Source organism: Coregonus clupeaformis, chromosome 30 (assembly GCF_020615455.1).
Source record: "Coregonus clupeaformis isolate EN_2021a chromosome 30, ASM2061545v1, whole genome shotgun sequence".
Classification (NCBI taxonomy): domain Eukaryota; kingdom Metazoa; phylum Chordata; class Actinopteri; order Salmoniformes; family Salmonidae; genus Coregonus; species Coregonus clupeaformis.
The window spans coordinates 38516771-38543685 of NC_059221.1; the positions used below are offsets into that span (position 1 = coordinate 38516771).

Sequence of the window (26915 nt, forward strand, 5' to 3'; positions counted from 1 at the left end):
GGGAGGCCCCAGCTGGAATCAAACCCATGATCATTGCAAGCAACAGATGAGATTCAAAATGTCTACCATATTTCAAACTTTACACAATTCAGTTCCATTTCGATTCACACACACACACACACACACACACTTGGTTCTATTACCTTGTCGATACTTCGAGGACCCCACAAAATTACACACAAGTCACTTGACAGCGCAACAGAAATTATAATTTGAAATCAACTTTTATTAGGTAGTTACAAACCATCTACATAAAGAAACACAAAAGAAAAATGAGATGTTGCAAACTAGAAGGAGATAAAAAACCGGATGGGCGCAGCATGGTCAACGCTCAGCACAACGCCACACACGGACTACACCTGACCATTAAAACAAAAGTAGTCTACTATACGGGGAATAGGGTGCCATTTGAACATATGCTTTCCAACTAAAACAAAACGGTTAACTAATTTAAAAAAAAGACACCATACCTTCCGATGACATCACCACACATACGCTTACATTTCAGAATCCCCCACAACCATCCCCCCTATACCCAAACAAGTCCTCTAAATACATGAAACACTATGTACGGGTCCAAAGCAGAGAGAAAGAACATGGACAGTGTACAGTGATTGTATTGGCTTTTGTGGGCAATGACAAAACTGTCTGCTGGTGCATGCTAGAAATGCTCACAGTGATGTCATCCTTCAGTTTATATAAAAACCTCTTCAGTAAAAAACAACCATCTTCAAATCTACGATGTCCCCCAACAGTACATAACACAAAACAGGCGTTTCGAATATTGCAGGGAGAAAACCTGATAGTGCAGCAGAACAGAGTTAAAAAGGGACCGTTCGACCCCAAAATGACAAAATGACACTTTCTTTCCCTGAAAGCAGTCTATGGATAACGGGAGTCTAGGTAAACAAACCCAAAGCTTGGATTGCACTCTGTCCTTGTCCCTAGACTGCTTACAATGGTCAGGAAACAAAGATGTACTTTTTTTATTTTTATTTTTATTTATTTGGGTGAACTGATCCTTTAAAAAGGGTGGGGGTAGGAGGTGTGCGGTCACCTTGAGGGACAAACTACGGTGCTGCTGCTGCTTCCAGGAGAAATGGAGATGTATCACCTCCTTATTAACATCAGAGGTCAGTGCTGGGTCATCACCGGGCTAGATCCACCATTCATCTACTGAGTACTAACTTTATCAAACCTTCCAAGGAAATCTCATAAAATCTTAAGCATATAAAAAGGGAGTATTATTTCCTGATCGACCATTGAAGAGGAACAACAGGTAAAGATGAGAAATGGTACCATCTTTATGCGTAGAAAATGCTTACAAATATATTTTCAACACGCAACATACTAATCTATTATACCACACAAGGGCCCTGAAGGGGGGTGGGGGGGGGTGGAGGTTTGATTCCAACACAATAATCTAACTATTTACCAACAGGACATGTCACACAGCAATCACTTGATTGATATTTCATTTAAAAAGACATACTGAAAAGGAGAGACAAAGTCAATCATTATTAAGAGGTGTTGCGGTCACAACATACTTACGTACCATCAAACTCATTGCATTTCAACATACAGACAGACAGACATACTGGAGTACGACTGTGGCAGTCATCTCCTAGTCCTCAGGACCAGTAAAGATCGGCATAAAGTCCTTTGCATGTCATGTCCATCACAGACATGGATATCCCAGTATATATAAATTGAAGTAAACCATAAAAACAGGATTATAAAAACCCGAAAGAAGACTTGACCCCATCACCAACCACAGTGTCTACAGCTTCCTGAACACTCCAAGCGTCACACAATGGTGTTCTCACTCCGTCGTAAAATGTGATTGGTACAAACCAGCCCTGAGGGATGGGAAGGATGAGTCAGAGTCCTAAACCCAGAGGCTGGAGTCATGTGCTGAATTGTGGAACTGGTTGGTTACCCTCCGGAGAGGGGAAATCCCAGAGACAGAGAGAGCAAGGGTTAAGCGTGTTCTGTGTATGTATTGAGGGAACAGACGGGGCAGACCATGGATCTGAGTCATGTTCTATGTTGTTGTGCTGAGGGGTCATTGGTAGAGCAGGTAATTCTTGAGCGAGGCTGGTAGGGGCAGAGCATGGATCTCACTCAGTCGTTCTCTGCCCAGAGCTACCCTCACAGAGCGCCGACACAGGTCCATCAGAGGGAGAGGCTCAGCTGAGGAGGGAGACAGATTTAGAGTACAGCACAGCAATATAGACGTCTACATTTTAGTTGAACTTAAATAGAGAGTGAGAGAGAGACATACACAGCAGCGCCTTCAGAGAGTATTCACACCCCTCGACTTTTCCCACATTTTGTTGTGTTACAGCCTGAATTTAAAATGGATAAAATTTAGATTTTGTCACTGGCCTGCCTACACACAATACCCCATAATGTCAAAAGTGGAATAATTCTTTTCTGAAATGTGTACAAATTAATTAGAAATTAAAAGCTGAAATGTATTGCGTCAATAAGTATTCAACCCCTTTGTTATGGCAAGCCTAAATAAGTTCAGGAGTAAAAAAAATTGCTTTATCAAGTCACATAATAAGTTGCATGGACTTGGACTCACTGTGCGCAATCATTTAATATCCATTTGAGCATGGTGAAGTTATTAATTACACTTTGGCTGGTGTATCGATACCGGTGTCCTTCCTAACTCAGTTGCCGGAAGGAAACCACTCAGGGATTTCACCATGAGGCCAATGGTGACTTTAAAAACAGTTTAATAGATGCGATAGGAGAAAACTGAGGATGGATCAAGAACATTGTAGTTACTCCACAATAATAACCTAATTGACAGAGTGAAATGAAGGAAGCCTGTACAGAAAAAAATATATTCCAAAACATGCATCCTGTTTGCAATAAGGCACTAAAGTAATACTGCTAACAATGTGGCAAAGCAATTCACTTGTTGTCCTGAATACAAAGTGTTATATGTTTGCGCCCTATAAAGGAACGTAAATGGAGCTAAGCACAGTCTGCTTTCCGCCACACACTGGGAGATGAATTCACCTTCCAGCAGGACAATAACCTAAAACACAAGGCCAAATCCACACTGGAGTTACTTACCAAGAAGACAGTGAATGTTCCTGAGTGGCCGAGTTACAGTTTTGACTTAAATCTACTTTTAAATCTATGGCAAGACCTGAAAATGGTTGTCTAGCAATGATCAACATCCAATTTGACAAAAGCTTGAAGAATTGAGAAAATAATCAAATATAAAAATGGGCAAATGTTGCACAATCTAGGGGCCGGTTGCACCTGTGGGTCATAACTCCACGCCCGACCTAGAAATTATACATTTACATTTTAGTCATTTAGCAGACGCTCTTATCAATTAGGGTTAAGTGCCTTGCTCAAGGGCACATCGGCAGCCTGTTGCACCACCTGGTCGTGAGCTACGCCCGGTCCTAGATTCTACACCTAGTAGGGAGAAGGTGTAGGGTGTTAAAATTGGGACTCATCTTCATCATGATACGCATAGAATAGCAATCTATATTTTCAAAAAGGATGCAAGTCTTGTGTTCACATCTCACAACCTCCTTTTCGAGTTGCCTATGTGCGAGTAAGTACCAAAATAATACACTTGATTTATGCTACATTATAGCATGCTAAATGTGTCTGATCAGATATTAGCAGCTACATTATAGCATGCTAAATGTGTCTGATCAGCTATTAGCGGCTACATTATAGCATGCTAAATGTGTCTGATCAGATATTAGCAAAGTAATAGATGAGCTGCCCAGCCAGAGATCGAAAAAACAAATACACAGAGAAACAAAATCACTGATTGATTATCAGACAAGTCAAGGGCTTTTAGTCGGGATATAGCCTAGGCTACTACGCGAGTGAAGAGCAGAATAATCCACCTGTTATACTAGCCTAGCGTAGGCTACATAACATTCTAGCAAAATGTTCTGATAACACTGTTAGACTAACTAGACTTAAGATTTATCATCATGAACACTCACCTCAATTTGGCTAACATTTTCCCAGCCTAATTATAACCAAATATCCAAAACAGAGATTGTGAAAACAAAAATCTGATTGATTTATCAAGATATAAAGAGTCCCCACGCTTGTCACAAACCAGCGCGATAACACTGTTCCAATCATAACGGTGCTGAAATTTTAGTTGACCACACACAGCGATTTCTTTAAAGTATTTCAAAATGGGCCTCCCGAGTGGCGCAGCGGTCTAAGGCACTGAATCGCAGTGCTTGAGGCGTCACTACAGACCCGGGTTAAATCCCGGGCTGTGTCGCAGCCGGCCACGACCGGGAGACCCATGAGGCGGCGCACAATTGGCCCAGCGTCGTCCGGGTTAGGGGAGGGTTTGGAAGACAAAATTGGATATCATGAAAATGGGGGTACAAAAAACCCAAATGACACTTTTTGTTTTGATGACTCCGTAAGCAACAATATGATAAATGCCTTCAAATGGCATTAGACTACTTTATTCCAATATCTCTGTCATTCAGTGATATTTATTCCCACAGTAATTATTGATTGATCCATCCAGTTGTGGTTGAGAAAACGTGCATGCTTAGTGGTGGGCTATGCGAAGTGATGGGACATGCCTTGCAAAGTTTAGAACTGCCACAAGGATGGTAACAGCCTAGTAACGGACGCTGCCTAGCAACCATCATTATGAAGCATCAAATATTCTATATAATAAAAAAAAAAAAAATATATATATATATATATATATATATAGAACACGCATTGCTTACGCCGGACTTTACGACTAGTCTTATTTTTGCAACAGGTGTCAATTCTGATCCCAAAGTCGGACGTAGCTACGCCCGACCTAGCATTTAAGACCAACTGGTGCAACCTGCCCCTGGTGTGGAAATCTCTTAAGCCTTGTTCACACTGCAGGCCTTAATGCTCAAATCAGTTTTGTTTTTCAAATCCGTTATGAACTACTGAATGTCCAAACAGCAAGTTACAAGTGACCAAATCGGATGAGTTTGTGTTCAGACAGCAATCATTTGCTGACATGGCTACGCTAGTTGTCATAGTAACGACAAGTGTATGCACAGTGGTGTAGGCTGATTGGTGGTGGTGCTCGTGCTTCATATCACTCAGAAGTTGTGTAGCAAGCTAAGGTGACAATGCCTGCCATGGGCGTTTCCCAGTTGCTTTGAATGTTCAAAATCGTAGTGTAAGAACACATCAAGCCTCAAAGGATAATATAATCCAATTTTCAAAACAAGTCCTTTTTGGCTAGCCACAGCAGTCAACTAGCTAGCTGTTTAGCTTTCTAGCACATTCACTAATTTCTTTCTAAACAATTAACAAGATAGTTGGCTACCACGTTCTTGTCAAACTGTCAGAGTAGCTAGCAAGCAACAAGATATGCCAAATAAGTCTAAAAACCACTTGAGGGCAAATAAATCAGATTTGACCATTCAGACACAAGTCACATGGCCAGGAATCAGATTAGGATCTGTCTTGATTGTGGCTTGAAATATCCGATTCCATGTTCTTTTTGGCTGTTCAGACAAAAAAATAAAATAATCTTATACGCCAATAAATCGGGTTTGAGTCACTTCAAACCTCCAATGTGAACACAGCTTTAGAGACTTACCCAGAAAATCGCTGCCAAAAGGTGCTTCTACAAAGTATTGACTCAGGGGTGTGAATACTTACGTGAATGAGATTTCTGCTTTTAATTTCTAATAAATTAGCAAAAATGTCTAAAAACATGTTTTCACTTCGTCATTGTGTGTGTGTGTAGATGGGTGAGATACATTTTGAATTCAGGCTGTAACACAACCCAAAAAGGCCTGTGGTGTTGATGGTATCCTAAATTAAATTATAAAATATACAGACCACAAATTCCAGTTGGCTATACTTAAACATCATCCTCAGCTCTGGCATCTTCCCTAATATTTGGACCCAAGGACTGATCATCACAATCCACAAAAGTGGACACAAATTTGACCCCAATAACTACCATGGGATATGCGTCAACAGCAACCTTGGGTAAATCCTCTGCATTATCATTAACAGCAGACTAGTTCATTTCCTCAGTGAAAACAATGTACTGAGCAAATGTCAAATTGGCTTTTTACCAAATTACCGTACGACAGACCACGTTTTCACCCTGCACACCCTAATTGACAAACAACCCAAAAGCAAAGTCTTCTCATGCTTCGTTGATTTAAAAAAAAAGCTTTTGACTCAATTTGGCATGAGGGTCTGCTATACAAATGGATGGAAAGCGGTGTTGGGGGAAAAACATACATTATAAAATCCATGTACACAAACAACAAGTGTTCAGTAAAAATGAGCAAAATAATATTACTTTCCACAGGGCCGTGGGGTGAGGCAGGGTAGCAGCTTAAGCCCCACCCTCTTCAACACTAAGTGGCAAGTTTATTATGTCCACCTATCTAGTACCATGAAGGGATGCACCTAGTCAGCAACAATGTTCAGATACGCGGTGGCGTTCAAACATTGTTCAATTGGCATCAAGCGACTTAACGTGTGCCAGGAAAACATTCCCCATACCATTACACCACAAGCCTGTACCCCTTGACACCAAGCAGGATAGCGCCATGGACTCATGCTACTTACGCTAAATCCTGACTCTGCCATCAGCATGACAACAGGAACCGAGAGTCATTGGACCAGGCAATTATTTTCCACTACTCAATTGTCCAGTGCTGGTGGACGCATGCCCATTGGAGCCACTTCTTGTTGTTAGCTGATAGGAGTGGAACCCGGTGTGGTCGCCTGCTGCAATAGCCCATCCGTGACAAGTGTAAATTCTGAGATGCTGTTCTGCACACCACTATTGTACTGCGCCGTTATTTGCCTGTTTGTGGCCCACCTGTAAGCTTGCATGATTCTTGCCAGTCTCCTTCGACCTCTCTCATCAACAAGCTGTTTTCGCTCACAGGACTGCCGCTGACTGGATGTTTTTTGTTCGTCGCACCATTCTTAGTAAACCCTAGACACTGTTGTGCGTGAAAAACCCGGGAGGTCGGTTGTTTCTGAGATACTCTGACTGGCATTCCTGGCACCGACGATCATACCACACTCAGTCGCTTAGGTCACTCGTTTTACCCATTCTAACGTTCCATCAAACAGTAACTGAATGCCTCGATGCCTGCTTTATATAGCAAGCCACGGCCACGTGACTCACTGTCTGTAGGAGTGAACCATGTGAACGGGGTGGTATACCTAATAAACTGTCCACTGAGTAACATTATCTATAACGCATTCGGAAATGATTTAGACCCCTTGAATTTTTCCACTGTTACGTTCTATTCTAAAAATGGATGATTGTTTTTTCCCCCTCAATAATCTACACACAATACCCCATCATGACAAAACAAAAGCAGAAATAACTGAAATATCACATTCACAGAAGTATTCAGACCCTTTCCCAGTACTTTGTTGAAGCACCTTTGGCAGCGATTACAGCCTTGAGTGTTCTTGGGTATGACGCTACAAGCTTGGCACACTTGTATTTGGGGAGTTTCTCCAATTCTTCTCTGCAGATCCTCTCACGCTCTGTCAGGTTGGATGGGGAGGGTCGCTGCATAGCTATTTTCAGGTCTCTCCAGAGATGTTCGATCTGGTTCAAGTCCGAGCTCTGGCTGGGCCCCTCAAGGACATTCAGAGACTTGTCCCGAAGCCACTCCTGCGTTGTCTTTGCTGTGTGCTTAGGCTTGTTATCCTGTTGGAAGGTGAACCTTCGCCCCAGTCTGAGGTCCTGAGCGCTCTGGAGCAGGTTTTCATCAAGGATCTCTCTGTACTTTGCTTCATTCATCTTTCCCTTGATCCTGACTAGTCTCCCAGTCCCTGCAGCTGAAAAACATCCCCACAGCATGATGCTGCCACCACCATGCTTCACAGTAGGGATGGTGCCAGGTTTCCTCCAGGCGTGACGCTTGGCATTCAGGCCAAAGAGTTCAATCTTGGTTTCATTAGACCAGAGAATCTTGTTTCTCATGGTCTGAGAGTCCTTTGGGTGCCTTTTGGCAAACTCCAAGCGGGCTGTCATGTGCCTTTCACTGAGGGGTGGCTTCCTTCTGGTCACTCGACCATAAAGGCCTGATAGGTGGAGTGCTGCAGAGATGGTTGTCCTTCTGGGAGGTTCTCCCATCTCCACAGAGGAACTCTAGAGCTCTGTCAGAGTGACCATCGGGTTCTTGGTCACCTCCCTGATCAAGGCCCTTCTCCCCCGATTGCTCAGTTTGGCCGGGCGGCCAGCTCTAGGAAGAGTCTTGGTGGTTCTAAACTTCTTCCATTTAAGAATGATGGAGGCCACTGTGTTCATGGGGACCTTCAATGCTGCAGATTTTTTTTGGAATCCTTCCCCAGATCTGTGCCTCAACACAATCCTGTCTCAGAGCTCTACGAATAATTCCTTCGACCTCATGGCTTGGTTTCTGCTCTGATATGCACTGTCAACTGTGGGACCTTACATAGACAGGTGTGTTCCTTTCCAAATCATGTCCAATCAATTGAATTTACCACAGGTAGGCTCCAATCAAGTTGTAGAAACATCTCAAGGATGAGCAATGGAAACAGGATGCACCTGAGCTCAATTTCGAGTCTCATAGCAAAGGGTCTGAATACTTATGTAAATCAGGTATGTTTTTTAAAAATTAAATTCACAAACATTTCATTATGGGGTATTGTGTGTAGAATGACGAGGACATGTTTTTTATTTAATCAATTTTATAATAAGGCTGTAATGTAACAAAATGTGGAAAAAGTCAAAAGGGGTCTGAACACTTTCCGAATGCACTATACAACCCATATTTATTTTCCCTTTTGTACTTCAACTAGGACTGGGCGGTGTACCGTATTTTACGATGTACCGTATTGATGCACGGATCGGTTTGGGTTTTTACTTTACCTTCTATAACGGTATTTGAACGTTTGGTTTGTTAAATGTGATACGCCGTGTGTAACCTCCCTTTTTATAGTTTAGTTTAGTTGAGTCTCTCTGCCGCTTTCCACAGACCTAGCCCCGCCCCCTGTTGTTGCTTGACCATGAGACACTTGAGTTCAGTCTCTGCATGGTCAATGCAGCGCATACAACAATGTTGATGATAACGATGCTGTTTTTCACTTTGTTTCTTAATATTAATCCACTAACGTTTTATAATTACACTATTAGTTTGTGTTCCTTACATCTGCAAAACGGCTAGTTTGTCTTTTCTTAGCAAGTTTGGACTGGATCGTGTTAGCCGCTAATGCTAATCGCTAGTTAGCTAGCTAATAAAATGTACTGAGCCAGAGCAAACGTAACTAGCTATACAGCCTGATAATACCAGTGATGGTGTAGAACTCCATCAGCATGTTGTTTGTGCAACAGTATCTTCTAAATCAAACAGGAATACGCGAAGCATGAATATGTTCGCTACATGACGTAGCCAAGAGAAAACATTCAACGTAGCCAAAGATAAGAGGGTCCCCAAGGAAACACTGACCAACACTTTGGTTCCTACCCTGTCACAATAACCCCTCCCTGGCATTTTCATTCGTTGTCTTGTCAAACAACACTGTATTCAAAGTGCCCATTATTCTATTCTAACTATGCAATCATCATTCTATTTCCATGATTCCAACAGTTCACCCAAGTGTTTTTGCTCTAAAATCGCAAGTCAAATCGCAATTGCAACATTTGGGTTAAAAATATGGCTTAGATTGTTTACCCATATCGTGCAGCCCTACGTGGCAGTGTGCAAATGATCTCCAATGAGGAAATGCAGAAATTATTTTTGGGTTGTAGTTGAATTGAACAGTATAAAACAAATCAGAATGGAGAAAGACCCATTGACTTAGAATGTATGTGTTGGCACCCTAGGGTCACGCACTACTCAAAAAGCAAATTTAGAACTTTTATTATTCAAAAAACACAAAAAAGTCAAAAATACTGTAATATGATACGTATTTTGGCAATATCGCCCAGCCCTAACTTCAACTATTTGCACATTGTTACAACACTGTACATGGCCATAATAGAACATTTGAAATGTTAAACTTTTCAGAGTAACGTAATGTTTACTATTCATTTCAGATTGTTTATTTCACTTTTGTTTGTTATCCATTTCACTTGCTTTGGCAATGTAAACATATGTTTCCCATGCCAATAAAGCCCTTTGGGGAGGGAGAGAGAGCATCAAGCTCTCACGGTCTCACGGCAGAATGAGACGTTCTAGACTAGAGATGGAATCTAGGGGCCAGAGTTTTTCATGGTCAGATCACATGGTGAGGAACAACTCCTGGGCCCAGTTTGAATATTCTTCCTTCCTGGCTTCTGACATGACATAAATTGGTGAAAGCAATGCAATGGAGAGCTTGAGGCTTGAGGCGCCAGCATACTAGGTTCGGTTTCCTCCTAGAAGAACTCGGCTAAGCGAAGTGAACATCTGTGCCTCGCATCCTCCCTTAAAAGATCTTCGCTTGAAAAATTAGAAAAAGAAAAGAAAAAAAAGTGGCAATATTACTGTTTGTCCCTCTTGAGACGCCGTAGCAACATAGCCAGTATACACTTCCTCAAAATAGTCTGTTAATCTAATATACAGTAAATCAAGAAATTTGTAATTGCTGCAATTTTTTGATGAGGAGATTTTAGTCGCACAATTTTACATCTAACTAAGATGTTTGATGCAATATTTTTCAAGTGAAAAAATTAGGATTAAAACTAGTCGTCTCTCGTTGACTGACAAACACTTAGTTGAAGAATCGCGTCCATAGTTGACTCCTACTAGTAGTAGTACTGTTCACCAATGAAGGGGTGTTGACTTCGGCTACCGAACTTCGACGTGCCCCAAGAAAAAATTGTGCGCGCGAACAGCCCCCCCCAAAAACTCGCCGAACACCAAATCATCCAAAAATGTCAGAAATAGTCATAATATATACTGAACAAAAATATAAAAACGCAACATGTAAAGTGTTGGTCCCATGTTTCATGAGCTGAAATAAAAAACACACCAGAAATTTTCCATACACACAAAATTTCTCTCAAATTTGTTTACATCCCTGTTAGTGAGCATTTCTCCTTTGCCAAGATAATCCATCCACCTGAGAGTTGTGACATATCAAGGAGCTGATTGAACATGATCATTACACAGGTGCACCTTGTGCTGGGGACAATAAAAGGCCACTCAAATGTGCAGTTGTCACACAACACAATGCCACGGATGTCTCAAGTTTTAAGGTGTGCGAATCGCATCTCTGGCAGACATATCAGTGTGGATGACGGATCACCACCTCAAGCTGAACCTCGGCAAGACGGAGCTGCTCTTCCTCCCGGGGAAGGACTGCCCGCTCCATGATCTCGCCATCACGGTTGACAACTCCGTTGTGTCCTCCTCCCAGAGTGCAAATAACCTTGGCGTGACCCTGGACAACACCCTGTTGTTCTCCGCCAACATCAAAGCGGTGACCCGATCCTGTAGGTTCATGCTCTACGACATTCACAGAGTACGACCCTACCTTACACAGGAAGCGGCACAGGTCCTAATCCAGGCACGTGTCATCTCCCGTCTGGATTACTGCAACTCGCTGTTGGCTGGGCTCCCTGCCTGTGCCATTAAACCCCTACAACTCATCCAGAACGCTGCAGCCCGTCTGGTGTTCAACCTTCCCAAGTTCTCTCACGTCACCCCGCTCCTCCGCACACTCCACTGGCTTCCAGTTGAAGCCCGCATCTGCTACAAGACCATGGTGCTTGCCTACGGAGCTGTGAGGAGAACGGCACCTCCGTACCTTCAGGCTCTGATCAGTCCCTACACCCAAACGAGGGCATTGCGTTCATCCACCTCTGGCCTGCTGGCCCCCCTACCTCTGCGGAAGCACAGTTCCCGCTCATCCCAGTCAAAACTGTTCGCTGCTCTGGCACCCCAATGGTGGAACAAGCTCCCTCACGATGCCAGGACAGCGGAGTCACTCACCACCTTCCGGAGACACTTGAAACCCCACCTCTTTAAGGAATATTTGGGATAGGATAAAAGTAATCATTCTACCCTCCCCCTACCCTACCCCAAAAAAAATAAAAATAATTTGATATATTGTAAAGTGGTTGTCCCACTGGCTATCATAAGGTGAACACACCAATTTGTAAGTCGCTCTGGATAAGAGCGTCTGCTAAATGACGAAAATGTAAAATGTTAAGGGAGCGTGCAATTGGCATGCTGACTGCAGGAATGTCCACCAGAGCTGTTGCCAAATAATTGAATGTTCATTTCTCTACCATAAGCCGCCTCCAACGTCGTTTTAGAGAATTTGGCAGTACGTCCAACCGCAGACCACAGACCACGTGAAACCAAGCCAGCCCAGGACGCTTCTTCACCTGCGGGATCGTCTGAGACTAGACACCCGGACAGCTGATGAAACTGAGGAGTATTTCTGTCTGAAATAAAGCCCTTATGTGGGGAAAAACTCATTCTGATTGGCTGGTCCATCTCCCCAGTGGGTGGGCCTGGCTCCCAAGTGGATTGGCCTATGCCCTCCCAGGCCCACCCATGGCTGCACCCCTGCCCAGTCATGTGAAATCCATAGATTAGGGCCTACTGAAATTATTTCAATTGACTGATTTCCTTATATGAACTGTAACTCAGTAAAATCGTTGAAATTGTTGCATGTTCTGTTTATATTTTTGTTCAGTATGTGTGGGAACTGTTGTTTCGACTGGGAAGCATGCGACAGGCTTTACAGTACACCATTCTAGTTATGTCAGATCAGTGATTACTTGAAAAGGACTATTCTCCTTCGACTCCTTACTACAGAAAATGTTACCCAAACCTAGATCAAAGTGATCAACAGGTTTGTTAAATGATTAATTTTCTGTTGTATCTGGGGCATAGGACAGAGAGATCAAATGTAATCACGATGCCAGTGGCACATTATCAGGTAGTGCCCAACTGGCTTACATAGTAGTTGGAATCAATGTCTCTACCTGTTAGCCTGGTCCCATATCTGTTTAGGTGGTCTTGCTGAATTGGCTAAAGTTTGGGAAAACAGCACTAGCAGATCTGGGACCAGGCTAGCCTAACTGTAGTCTGTTCTAGCCTGGTCCCAGATCTGTTTGTGTTGTCTTGCCAACTCCTATACATTAACAGTGACCATAGGAACTGGCAAGAGAGCACAAAGATCTGGGACCAGGCTACAAATCCTCAGTTCTCTGGTGTAACCTTGGTGTGCAGTAATGTGTTTTAAATGGGCCCAACCTTTGAATGTACTGTTACACCCAAGTTCATTACATCAATAAACGAAATTGTGCTCAAAACTGTGGTCAAAAGTAGTGTAGGGAATAGAGTGCCCACACAAGTTCAGTGTTTATTGATGTAATTAACTTGGGTGTAACAAAGGTCAAAGGTTGGGCCCATTAAAACATTAACGTACACCAGAAAAGCCTGGTCCCAGATCTGTTTGTGCTCTCTTGCCAATTCCTATGGTCCACAGTATTTGATCCCCTGCTGATTTTGTACATTTGCCCACTGACAAAGACATGATCAGTCTAATTATAAATGGTAGGTTTATTTGAACAGTGAGAGACAGAATAACAACAACAAAAATCCAGAAAAACGGATGTCAGAAATTGATTTGCATTTTAAATGAGGGAAATAATTATTTGACCCCTCTGTAAAACATGACTTAGTAATTGGTGGCAAAACACTTGTTGGCAATCACAGAGGTCAGACGTTTCTTGTAGTTGGCCACCAGGTTTGCACACATCTCAGGAGGGATTTTGTTCCACTCCTCTTTGCAGATCTTCTCCAAGTCATTAAGGTTTCGAAGCTGACGTTTGGCAACTCGAACCTTCAGCTCCCTCTAACAGATTTTCTATGGGATTAAGGTCTGGAGTCATAGGCAGCATTCCTCCTCCTCCAAACACGGCGAGTTGAGTTGATGCCAAAGAGCTCGATTTCGATCTCATCTGACCACAACACTTTCACCCTGTTCTCCTCTGAATCATTCAGATGTTCATTGGCAAACCTCAGACAGCCCTGTATATGTGCTTTCTTGAGCAGGGGGACCTTGCGGGCGCTGCAGGATTTCAGTCCTTCACGGCGTAGTGTGTTACCAATTGTTTTCTTGGTGACTATGGTCCCAGCTGCCTTGAGATCATTGACAAGATCCTCCTGTGTAGTTCTGGGCTGATTCCTCACCGTTCTCATGATCATTGCAACTCCACGAGGTGAGCTCTTGCATGGAGCCCCAGGCCAAGGGAGATTGACAGTTATTTTGTGCTTCTTCCATTTGCAAATAATCGCACCAACTGTTGTCACCTTCTCACCAAGCTGCTTGGCGATGGTCTTGTATCCCATTCCAGCCTTGTGTAGGTCTACAATCTTGTCCCTGACATCCTTGGAGAGCTCTTTGGTCTTGGCCATGGTGGAGAGTTTGGAATCTGATTGATTGATTGCTTCTGTGGACAGGTGTCTTTTATACAGGTAACAAGCTGAGATTAGGAGCACACTCTTAAAGGGAGTGCTCCTAATCTCAGCTCGTTACCTGTATAAAAGACACCTGGGAGCCAGAAATCTTTCTGATTGAGAGGGGGTCAAATACTGATTTCCCTCATTACAATGCAAATCAATTTATAACATTTTTGACATGCGTTTTTCTGGATTTTTTTGTTGTTGTTATTCTGTCTCTCACTGTTCAAATGAACCTACCATTAAAATTATAAACTGATAATTTCTTTGTCAGTGGGCAAACGTACAAAATCAGCAGGGGATCAAATACTTTTTTCCCTCACTGTATAGGAGATGGCAACTAAGATCTCCTCAGCAAAAACGTCTAAATTAAATCACAGATTTCTTGACTTATATTAGATTAACTTAGACTATTTCGAGGACATGTACAGTGCATTCGGAAAGTATTCAGACCCCTGGACTTTTTCCACTTTGTTACATTACAGCCTTATTCTAAAATGGAAGAAATAAATAAAAATCCTCATCAATCTACACACAATACCCCATAATGACAAAGTAAAAACCGTTTTTTTGAAATTTGTGCAAAATAAAAAACAGAAATACCATATTTACATAAGTATTCAGACCCTTTGCTATGAGCTCAGGTGCATCCTGTTTCCATTGATCATCCTTGACATGTTTCTACAACTTGTTTGGAGTCCACCGGTGGTAAATTCAATTGATTGGATATGAATTTGGAAAGGAACACACCGGTCTATATAATTTCCCACAGTTGACAGTGCATGTCAGAACAAAAACGAAGCCATGAGTTCGAAGGAATTGTCCGTAGAGCTCCGAGACAGGATTGTGTCGAGGCACAGATCAGGAGAAAGGTACCAAAAAATTTCTGCAGCATTGAAGGTCCCCATGAACATGGAGGCCACTATCATTCTTAAATGGAAGAAGTTTGGAACCACCAAGACTCTTCCTAGAGCTGGCCGCCCGGCTTAACTGAACAATCGGGGGAGAAGGGCCTTTGTCAGGGAGGTGACCAAGAAACCGATGGTCACTGTGAAAGAGCTACCAAGTTCCTCTGTGGAGATGGGAGAAACTTCCAGAAGGACAACCATCTCTGCAGCACTCCACCAATCAGGCCTTTATGGTAGAGTGGCCAGACGGAAGCCACTCCTCAGTAAAAAGGCACATGAAAGCCAGCTTGGAGTTTGCCAAAAGAAACCTAAAGTCTTTCAGACCATGAGAAACAAGACTGAACTCTTTGGCCTGAATGCCAAGCGTCACATCTGGAGGAAACCTGGCACCATCCCTACGGTGAAGCATGGTGGTGGCAGCATCATGCTGTGGGGATGTTTTTCAGCAGCAGGGTCTGGGAGACTAGTCAGGATCGAGGGAAAGATGAACGAAGCAAAGTACAGAGAGATACCTGATGAAGAGCGCTCTGGAGCAGGTTAGGACCTCAGACTGGTGTGAAAGTTCACCTTCCAACAGGATAACGACCCTAAGCACACAGCCAAGACAACGCAGGAGTGGCTTCGGGACAAGTATCTGAATGTCCTAGAGTGTCCCAGTCAGAGCCTGGACTTGAACCCGATCTAACATCTCTGGAGAGACCTGAAAATAGCTGTGCAGCGACGCTGGTCAATCCAAAGCCAAAATGTAGAAGTTGGTTGAATTGACCTGAAAGGCTACTGAAGTGGGACTTCGTCCTGGTGTTTCTTGGCTAGTTACATCGTTTTGTTCACATATTAGGTTGTTTTTCAATATTAGTTTGTGTTTGCTGCAACTCTCTGCTGCTAGCGCAGACAGTGATTCTCATCTCTGACAGACAGACAAGTGCCGTTAAACTTAAAAAGGGGCAGCTGAACATTTTGCTCTCACCGAATGACTCATATTTGGGGGTACATTGTGCTTGATTGAGCGTGTAACACTACAAAAATCTTTTAGTCATTTATCATTAAAAAAACACTCAAATAATTTCATTGCGTTCCTACATTTATTTGTGTGTTCCTAAATATCAACTTATGTACTCCTTGTAAAAACGGTCAGTGTTAGAGCCCTGAACTAATAATAATAAAAAATAAGCCGTAACACGGAGCATTTTGCGGCAGCGCAGGGAATTTAGTTGATTCTTGATGTTCAGTTGTACAACTGTTTCTCCGTTTGACTATTGTATCAAAATTATTTATTTTAACATAACTGTTTAAAATACTCAGGTCACAAATTTAATTGAGCAATATACCACATTACTTCATACTAGCAATACATTTCTTGTTTTAAAACATCACAAAAGAACGCTCATTCAGTTATTTGTGATTTTGTGTAATTATGGGAAAAATATTTTTCGCTGGTAAAAGATCAGTGGGTGGTAGATTTTTTTTTCCATTTACCTGCCAGTGACTGGTGGAGCAAAAAGTTAAATTTCCCACCCTGATTTCAACCACAACCCAATGTCCAGACAGACACTTCTACTAAAGCTAGAGAGGAATTATTAAGGGATAGCTAGGAACACAAGCAGTAGCCCTAATGTTTTCAAACGTTACAGATAGAAAATGTCATAACTAGAGCCAACATGATTCCTTATCCTAACGCAGGGTTCTTCAATTCCGGTCCTGGAGGGCCGAAACACTTCTGTTTTTTTTATTTCTACCTGGTAGTTAATTTGCACTCACCTGGTGTCCCAGGTCTGAATTAGCCCCTGATTAGAAGGAGAGGATGAAAAACAGAGGTGTTTCGGCCCTCCAGGACCGGAGTTGAAGAACCCTGTCCTAATGCATGTCAGAGAGGCATGTTTGTTCTACAGAGCATATTTCTGAACGTTCCAAAGCGCCCAGGACTTCAGCTGGCTGTGAGACGTGGCTGTAGTAGACTCCTATTGCATTTAGAAAGTCTAAAACCATGTCTCAGAGCACACACCAAAGCCAACCCTGAACCCTTACAGTTAAGAAAATATCATATTATAGGCCAGGGCTCTCTAACCCTGTCCCTGGAGAGCTACAGTCATGTAGGTTCAGTCCAACCCTAATCTAGCACACCTGATTCTAATAATTAGCTGGTTGATAAGCTGACTCAGGTTAGTTACAACTGGGGTTGGAGTGAGAACCTACAGGAGGTTCTCTCTCCAGGAACAGGGCTGGAGTGAACCTACAGGAGGTTAGCTCTCCAGGAACAGGGCTGGTTGTGAACCTGCAGGAGGTTAGCTCTCCAGGAACAGGGTTAGAGAGCTCTGTTACAGACACTACTTACGATCAAGTCCATTGATGTACCGGATTCGTATTTCACAGTGCCCCCACACAGCACTGACGACAGGATACAGCTTCCTCCCCTTGAGTCCTCTGAAAGCCACCCCCAGGTACTGTCCGTCCACTATATAGCTCAGAGTCCCCTTCGTCCATGTCCAACACTACCAGGAACGAGTCGGGGACTAGAAACGTCTCATCCGGCTCCAGGAATGCAGGGTATGTCTTACTGGGCTGGTTCTTCCCATCGTGGTGAAGTTTATTCCGTCCCAGGTCCCAGCCCCAGGACTCGTGGTTATTACCCACCAGGGTCGTGTAGCCTACAGAATGAAGAGGCGCGTCTCCTGTCGCCACACCGACGATGGCGTGCGTTCCCCGCTGTCTCATGGCCCAGTTTATCTCCCAGATGTGCAGCCCCCGGGTGTAGCCGATACAGGCCCGGATGGCGTCCGTGCTCTGAGCCACGGGGTGCCGGTGGAAGACCAGTTTGTTGTCGTCCTTGACAAAGATGTTGAGGGATCGGTCGTTGTTGTTCCAGGAGTGCTGCATCTGGACCTCCTGTCCAGCAGGGGGCATGTCCAGCAGCAGGTCCAGCCTGGAGGGCTTGGCGTGGTCCAGAGCTGCCAGCTCCAGAGGCCTGAACGCCGGGTCCTTCATGTCAATAGTCTTTATGCCTCCAGGGACGCTCTGCCCCATGCTCCTCTGGGAAGTTAGAACACACACAGAGCACTCCTCCTCCTGCCGAGGCCTCCTCCTGCGGTTCTCCTTCTCCTGCCAAGTCCTCCTCCCTAGTCCTCCCCCTCCCTCCTCAAAACAAAGAAAAGAAGGGGGGAGCAAAGCAGTTAGTTTTCGGTTGCCCCCTCCTCTGCACAGACCGCTTCTGTCACAGCCAATCAGGAGGCTAGGATTGGTGCCCTGTTACTGGTTACCAGGTAACAGGATCAGGCCAGGTGCTGGTTTAAACCCACCTGGAAGAAATAGGAGGAAGGGAAGATGAAGGAGGAGAAGAGAGGTTGAACGTTAGTCACCAACAACTCATATCCTATTCCCCAATCACTATAATATGGTCCTGTGTGGATCAGTTAGTAAGAGCCTGGAGCTAATAGCAAGGTCGTAGGTTAAATTCCCACACGCAGGGTTCACATACTAAACATGCATGCACTCAATGTACTGTATGTCACTTTGGATAAAAAGCATCTGCTAATTATATGAGATTAGCATTTCATAACTGCCTCAGTTCAGCGCTTTAACCCACAGCTGCTGGCTAATCAATCGACTATGGCTGGCTATATACGTGCAGCAGGCCCTTAAAAACACTAGAGGGCTTGGATGTTGATATTCATATTAAACTGTGTCCAATCACTGGAACAGATAATAATAATAATAATAATAATAATAATAATAATAATAATAATAAGCCATTTAGCAGACGCTTTTATCCAAAGCGACTTACAGTCATGCGTGCATACATTTTTGTGTATGGGTGGTCCCGGGGATCGAACCCACTACCCTGGCGTTACAAGCGCCGTGCTCTACCAATTGAGCTACAGCAGATTACAGCATTATGAAATCATTCGGTCTTCACAATATTTGAAATATTCCATAAAATGACTCCACCAAGGTTGAGGGCAACATCACTCATCGCTGAAAGAAATTCCTATCCTGGAAAGGCTTAGTATGACTAAATAACTCAATAACAGGGCATAAAAATACAACTTTGAACTCACCAGTCAGTAATTTGGAATGATGAGAGAATTGATTAGCTGAACTCGATTTCATGTTTTTCCAGCTAAACAGGTCTGCTTGTTCCAGCTAAATTTACTATCAGAATGAAAAAATAACGAGGAGGAAGTCTGATCTGGGTGTGTAAACCAAATAATAACAGCATTATTTGCAACTGGGAGGCCCTGCTATTGCCAATGGAAAGACAGACCGTGAGACAACTAGGGAATATACAGTGGATTTCCATCTCTGCTGTAAAACTTCACCCTGTTCAGACAAACTAAAACTATGCCCACAATTTCCAAAAATAGGAAATAAGAGGGCAGAAATCTCTAACCATTTCCTATTATACAATCGTCTGGTCAGGGGATAACAGGAAAAGCAATCATACAACTTCAGGCTTAAAAAACATAAAACATGCTGTTACTGTCTGTGGTTTTCCAGGGCATGAAAACACGAGGCTACTGGTCTGCGACTGCAGTGCCAAGCCACTAGACAGAGCTACAGACCACAGACTCTGCGGCCCAAATGGCACCGTATTCCCTTTATAGTGCACTACTTGCCCTGACCCGTTTCTGACCATTTCTTGCCCCACTCAAAATGTTGCAATCTTAAAGCAACAGTTGGCGTAGCTTGGAACACTGTATTGCACCACTACTCACCTATATTGCACCAAGTGCCAACTTAATCAATGGTTCAAATCAAATTCAAAATGTGTTTATTGCCACGAGTTCACATTGTCTAACAGGAAGTCCAATGAACAAAATGATGCACTTTACTGGCTCAGCTCAGCTGTGTAATTTACGATCATTAGCCGATTCTATCCGTAGTTCTGTCCATGTTGTTAGGACAGAAGATAGCACATGTTGCTAGGGGACAAGCATACAGCCAGGGAACTGAAGACATCCAGGGAACTGTGGTACCATACAGCCAGGGAACTAAAGACATCCAGGGAACTGTGGTACCATACAGCCAGGGAACTGAAGACATCCAGGGAACTGTGGTACCATACAGCCAGGGAACTGAAGACATCCAGGGAACTGTGGTACCATACAGCCAGGGAACTGAAGACATCCAGGGAACTGTGGTACCATACAGCCGGGGAACTGAAGACATCCAGGGAACTGTGGTACCATACAGCCAGGGAACTAAAGACAGCCAGGGAACTGAAGACATCCAGGGAACTGTGGTACCATACAGCCAGGGAACTGTGGTACCATACAGCCAGGGAACTGTGGTACCATACAGCCAGGGAACTAAAGACAGCCAGGGAACTGAAGACATCCAGGGAACTGTGGTACCATACAGCCAGGGAACTGTGGTACCATACAGCCAGGGAACTGTGGTACCATACAGCCAGGGAACTGAAGACATCCAGGGAACTGTGGTACCATACAGCCGGGGAACTAAAGACATCCAGGGAACTGTGGTACCATACAGCCAGGGAACTGAAGACATCCAGGGAACTGTGGTACCATACAGCCGGGGAACTGAAGACATCCAGGGAACTGTGGTACCATACAGCCAGGGAACTGAAGACATCCAGGGAACTGTGGTACCATACAGCCGGGGAACTGAAGACATCCAGGGAACTGTGGTACCATACAGCCGGGGAACTAAAGACAGCCAGGGAACTGAAGACATCCAGGGAACTGTGGTACCATACAGCCAGGGAACTGAAGACATCCAGGGAACTGTGGTACCATACAGCCGGGGAACTGAAGACATCCAGGGAACTGTGGTACCATACAGCCAGGGAACTGAAGACATCCAGGGAACTGTGGTACCATACAGCCGGGGAACTGAAGACATCCAGGGAACTGTGGTACCATACAGCCGGGGAACTAAAGACAGCCAGGGAACTGAAGACATCCAGGGAACTGAAGACATCCAGGGAACTGTGGTACCATACAGCCAGGGAACTGAAGACATCCAGGGAACTGTGGTACCATACAGCCGGGAACTGAAGACATCCAGGGAACTGTGGTACCATACAGCCAGGGAACTGAAGACATCCAGGGAACTGTGGTACCATACAGCCGGGGAACTGAAGACATCCAGGGAACTGTGGTACCATACAGCCAGGGAACTAAAGACATCCATGGAACTGAAGACATCCAGGGAACTGTGGTACCATACAGCCAGGGAACTAAAGACATCCAGGGAACTGAAGACATCCAGGGAACTGTGGTACCATACAGCCAGGGAACTAAAGGCATCCATGGAACTGAAGACATCCAGGGAACTGTGGTACCATACAGCCAGGGAACTGAAGACATCCAGGGAACTGTGGTACCATACAGCCAGGGAACTAAAGACATCCAGGGAACTGTGGTACCATACAGCCAGGGAACTAAAGACATCCATGGAACTGAAGACATCCAGGGAACTGAAGACATCCAGGGAACTGTGGTACCATACAGCCGGGGAACTAAAGACATCCAGGGAACTGTGGTACCAGGAACTAAACCGTGCTAGCTGCTGCTGAGAAGGGAAAGGTTAGGGCACACTAATTGAATTGTAGACAAGAGTTCATTGAGAAGTGTTTTGGCTCTTTTTCTAATGCAAGTAAACAACCATTTAAATGGGGCATGTCTCCTCAGTGATGGCCAAACAGAGGGGAAGAATACCCCAGCAGCCGGTGGCCACTCTTTGGGTCCACGTCCCAAATGGCACCCTATTTCCTACATAGTGCACTACTTTTAACCAGCGCCCTATAGGGCCCTAGTCAAAAGTAGTGCACTAAATAGGGAGTGATTTGGGATCACAGCCTGATGTAAACAATCGTCCTTCTCAATGCCTGTCCAGCCTTCAGGGCCTCAGGCCAGGGAGAATGAAACATGTTAATTTGCACATGCTTTGTGCTGCAGACTTAGGCTTGTGACCCAAATAGCACCCTATTCCCTATGTAGTGCACTACTTTTGATAGGGCTCTGGTCAAAAGTAGTGCACTATGTACGGAATAGGGTGTCATTTGGGATACACCTTAACCATTCTTTCCCCCTTCATTCCCCCTTTCTCAGAAGAACCACCACTGTTGTGCTGACAAGTTCTGAATTTTAAACCACACGCTTCACAGGCTATAGGTAATAGCATAAAGAGATTACATTTAAAATGATTAGCGATGGTAACTACTACCCCTTTCCTGGTGGTCTGCCAATATTGGCGGAATTCCTGCATTTGTTTCGACTTTTAGTTAAATCTAAGGACGTTTGCTGAACATTTGCCTGAGCCACACACTATGATGCAACACATTGGATGCTTGTTGTGTTTGTACCCGTCCCTATTCATATACTCTCATCCATAAATGAATGTGAGCGAAGGTGGAGGAGGAGAGAGGCTAGTGTTTTTGGTGTGTTAGGTCCTGCAGTCCTGTAGCTGGTTGTCTTGGGGGTTTCCAGGCCCCTGGGTTAGTAAGGAGCTGATTGAGATGCAGACGGGGACTCTAAAGGATTTAGCCAAGGGAACACTAGTCTCTTGTGTTGACCGAGTCCACATTTAGGCTGAACTTCTTTTGTGTCAAATTAAGATTTAGTTTAGGTGTGTAGGTCGACCTGCAATCATAATAACGTCACAATTCTAACGGTCTTGCGGTTGAAGTACAGACGCTACAGTACTGAAACAGAGGACTGTCACCAATGACCCAGTCAAGAAGTGACCACGAACAGTGATGCTGCTGGCTAGATGCTCTGATATATCTCCTATTACAGGATCTAGCTAGCCTGGTACCAACCCTGATATATCTCCTATAACAGGATCTAGCTAGCCTGGTACCAACCCTGATATATCTCCTATAACAGGATCTAGCTAGCCTGGTACCAACCCTGATATATCTCCTATAACAGGATCTAGCTAGCCTGGTACCAACCCTGATATATCTCCTATAACAGGATCTAGCTAGCCTGGTACCAACCCTGATATATCTCCTATTACAGGATCTAGCTAGCCTGGTACCAACCCTGATATATCTCCTATAACAGGATCTAGCTAGCCTGGTACCAACCCTGATATATCTCCTATAACAGGATCTAGCTAGCCTGGTACCAACCCTGATATATCTCCTATTACAGGATCTAGCTAGCCTGGTACCAACCCTGATATATATCCTATAACAGGATCTAGCTAGCCTGGTACCAAACCTGATATATCTCATTTTACATTTACATTTTAGTCATTTGGCAGACGCTCTTATCCAGAGCGACTTACATGAGCAATTAGGGTTAAGTGCCTTGCTTAAGGGCACATTGACAGATTTTTCACCTAGTCGGCTCGGGGATTAGAACCAGCGACCTTTCGGTTACTGGCACAACGCTCTTACCCACTAAGCTACCTGCGCCTGTATTTCCTATAACAGGATCTAGCTAGCCTGGTACCAAACCTGATATATCTCCTATAACAGGATCAAGCTAGCCTGGTACCAAACCTGATATATCTCCTATAACAGGATCAAGCTAGCCTGGTACCAAACCTGATATATCTCCTATAACAGGATCAAGCTAGCCTGGTACCAACCCTGATATATCTCCTATAACAGGATCTAGCTAGCCTGGTACCAAACCTGATATCTCCTATAACAGGATCAAGCTAGCCTGGTACCAACCCTGATATTCTCCTATAACAGGATCTAGCTAGCCTGGTACCAACCCTGATATTCTCCTATAACAGGATCTAGCTAGCCTGGTACCAACCCTGATATATCTCCTATAACAGGATCTACCTAGCCTGGTACCAAACCTGATATCTCCTATAACATGATCTACTTAGCCTGGTACCAACCCTGATATATCTCCTATAACAGGATCTAGCTAGCCTGGTACCAAACCTGAAATATCTCCTATAACAGGATCTAGCTAGCCTGGTACCAAACCTGATATCTCCTATAACAGGATCAAGCTAGCCTGGTACCAACCCTGATATTCTCCTATAACAGGATCTAGCTAGCCTGGTACCAACCCTGATATTCTCCTATAACAGGATCTAGCTAGCCTGGTACCAACCCTGATATATCTCCTATAACAGGATCTACCTAGCCTGGTACCAAACCTGATATCTCCTATAACATGATCTACTTAGCCTGGTACCAACCCTGATATATCTCCTATACCAGGATCAAGCTAGCCTGGTACCAACCCTGATATATCTCCTATAACAGGATCTAGCTAGCCTGGTACCAACCCTGATATATCTCCTATAACAGGATCTAGCTAGCCTGGTACCAAACCTGAAATATCTCCTATAACAGGATCAAGCTAGCCTGGTACCAAACCTGATATATATCCTATTACAGGATCTAGCTAGCCTGGTACCAACCCTGATATATCTCCTATACCAGGATCAAGCTAGCCTGGTACTATAGAGCTGTTTTGGGACCTAAATGCGACAGACACAGTTGGTTATGGTATGGCAGTAGCCCAATTAATTACTAGACAATCAGTTGAATGCATTGCACACAATAACAATTGTTTTATGTCACTTAGCAAGTCTATCTTATTGCTAAATTGAGTCTACAGCTTTTCTAAACGTACCACACTCATGGCAGCTGATGGAGTGAGTTAGCCATTACCTGACCTATATAGCAAGGTAGCTAGGCTACTCCCTATTAGCTAACACACACAGAACATACACCCCAGCTGGAAGTCAGCTATGACCACTGGACTGGCCCACTAACAAGGTGAATGTACGGTTACTTTGTAGCCTTAACACAGGAAGCGTGTCACTAGTCATAATCATGTAGATACGTGCGGGTGTGGCGGCAAAGATTGGTGAGATTCCTTGTTGAAAATAAATTAATACAACTCTGACTTCGTGGCATTTGATACTTGATAAATCAACGAAGCTATATCCCTCTTCATGACATGTATTGTTTGCGTCTAAAACCTTGAATAGTCAATTATTCAGACAGGAAAGCCAAAGTAACGCCGAAACAAAAGATCTACAAAAAACACAAACGAACGAAATAAAACTCACCTTGGCTCGGTAACTTCTTCTTTACAACCAATAAAATCTACAGAGAGGATTGGAAAAGCGAGGTTTTGCAATTTAAACATAATTCCCAAGCTATTCCATTGCTGTTCGATCTATCCTCTCCAGTCCTTGCACCTCTTTCCCATTTTGGGTTGGACATGAATTAGGTAAAACGATGGCTGCCCTAACGTCTACTATCCAGTCACGTGGTCCAATAGCTCCCAGCAGGGGCGAGTTCATTACCCCGATTCTGTTGCGAAACGTTTCTTAAACGAAAGCAAACGGAACGAAACGGGGAGGGACCTAACTGAATTTGTCCAATAAAAACTCTCGTTTTCGTTGCAAAACGTGTTCTACTGTGTGCATTAATGAATACACCCATACATATAAGCGCCTCCCGACTGAGCGACTAAATGCTTTTTATTTATGGGACTATTTATTACAGCAAGGTCCTGAGATGACTTGTCCTGTGGGAAACACCTGGTCAGTGACTGTTCAGTTATACACCGGACTGAGGCAACATTGAAGTGTTTCTTTCATTTGACAACCCTGAGGAGCAATGGACTGTGACAAGGATATACAAAGGTAAAATGTATGAAAATGAAATGCACTCACTAACTGTAAGTCGCTCTGGATAAGAGCGTCTGCTAAATGACTAAAATGTAAATGTAAATGTAAAACTATGGGCTCAATGGGGCCTTCCAGATAATGGCGCCGGAGAAGATGGCTGCCGTTTTACAGCCCTCTAACCAATTGTACTATTATTTGTAATTTATGCTGTACATAATGTTTCTGCCACCGTCTCTTATAACCAAAAAGAGCTTCTGGATATCAGGACAACGATTACTGACCTCGTATTGGACGAAGATTTTTTCTTCAACAAGTCAGACGCGAAGGATATCCTACAGACACCCGACAAGGCCCAAATCCCCGTCATTCGCATGAGAAAGAGACGGAGATATCGTGGGCGTAGGTCGGGTGCCTCGTGAGATCCGACGGCGGCGAGTAAACTGCCTCTTCCATCAATCCTGTTAGCCAACGTTCAATCATTTGAGAATAAATTGGATGACCTAAGATTACGGTTATCCTACCAACGGGACATTAAAAACTGTAATATCTTATGTTTCACCCGAGTCGTGGCTGAGCAGCGACATGGACAACATACAGCTAGCGGGCTATACGCTACATCGGCAGGATAGAACGGCTGACTCCCGGTAAGACAAGGGGTGGCGGTCTGTGTATATTTGTAAACAACAGCTGGTGCACAAAATCAAATACTAAGGAAGTCTCAAGGTTTTGCTCGCCTGAGGTAGAGTATCTTATGATAAGCTGTAGACCACACTATTTACCAAGAGAGTTTTCATCTATATTTTTCATAGCTGTCTATTTACCACCACAAACCAATGTTGGCACTAAGACTGCACTCAATGAGCTGTATAAGGCCATAAGTGAACAGGAAAATGCTCATCCAGAGGCAGCGCTCCTAGTGGCCGGGGACTTTAATGCAGGGAAACTTAAATCTGTTCTACCTAATTTCTACCAGCATGTTAAATGTGCAACC

At 44.0% G+C, this 26915-nt stretch overlaps 1 protein-coding gene across 1 annotated transcript; it reads right to left on the reverse strand.

Annotated features, from left to right (window-relative positions):
- Positions 1 to 205: 205 nt before the first annotated feature.
- On the reverse strand, positions 206 to 25552 carry LOC121546153 (SPRY domain-containing SOCS box protein 1). The gene is given in 4 exon segments (XM_041857200.2): positions 206 to 2193; positions 17676 to 17814; positions 17816 to 18472; positions 25358 to 25552. Coding segments are annotated over 3 exon segments (816 nt in total). The 5' UTR covers positions 18365 to 18472; positions 25358 to 25552; the 3' UTR covers positions 206 to 2065.
- Between the last annotated feature and the right edge of the window lie 1363 nt (positions 25553 to 26915).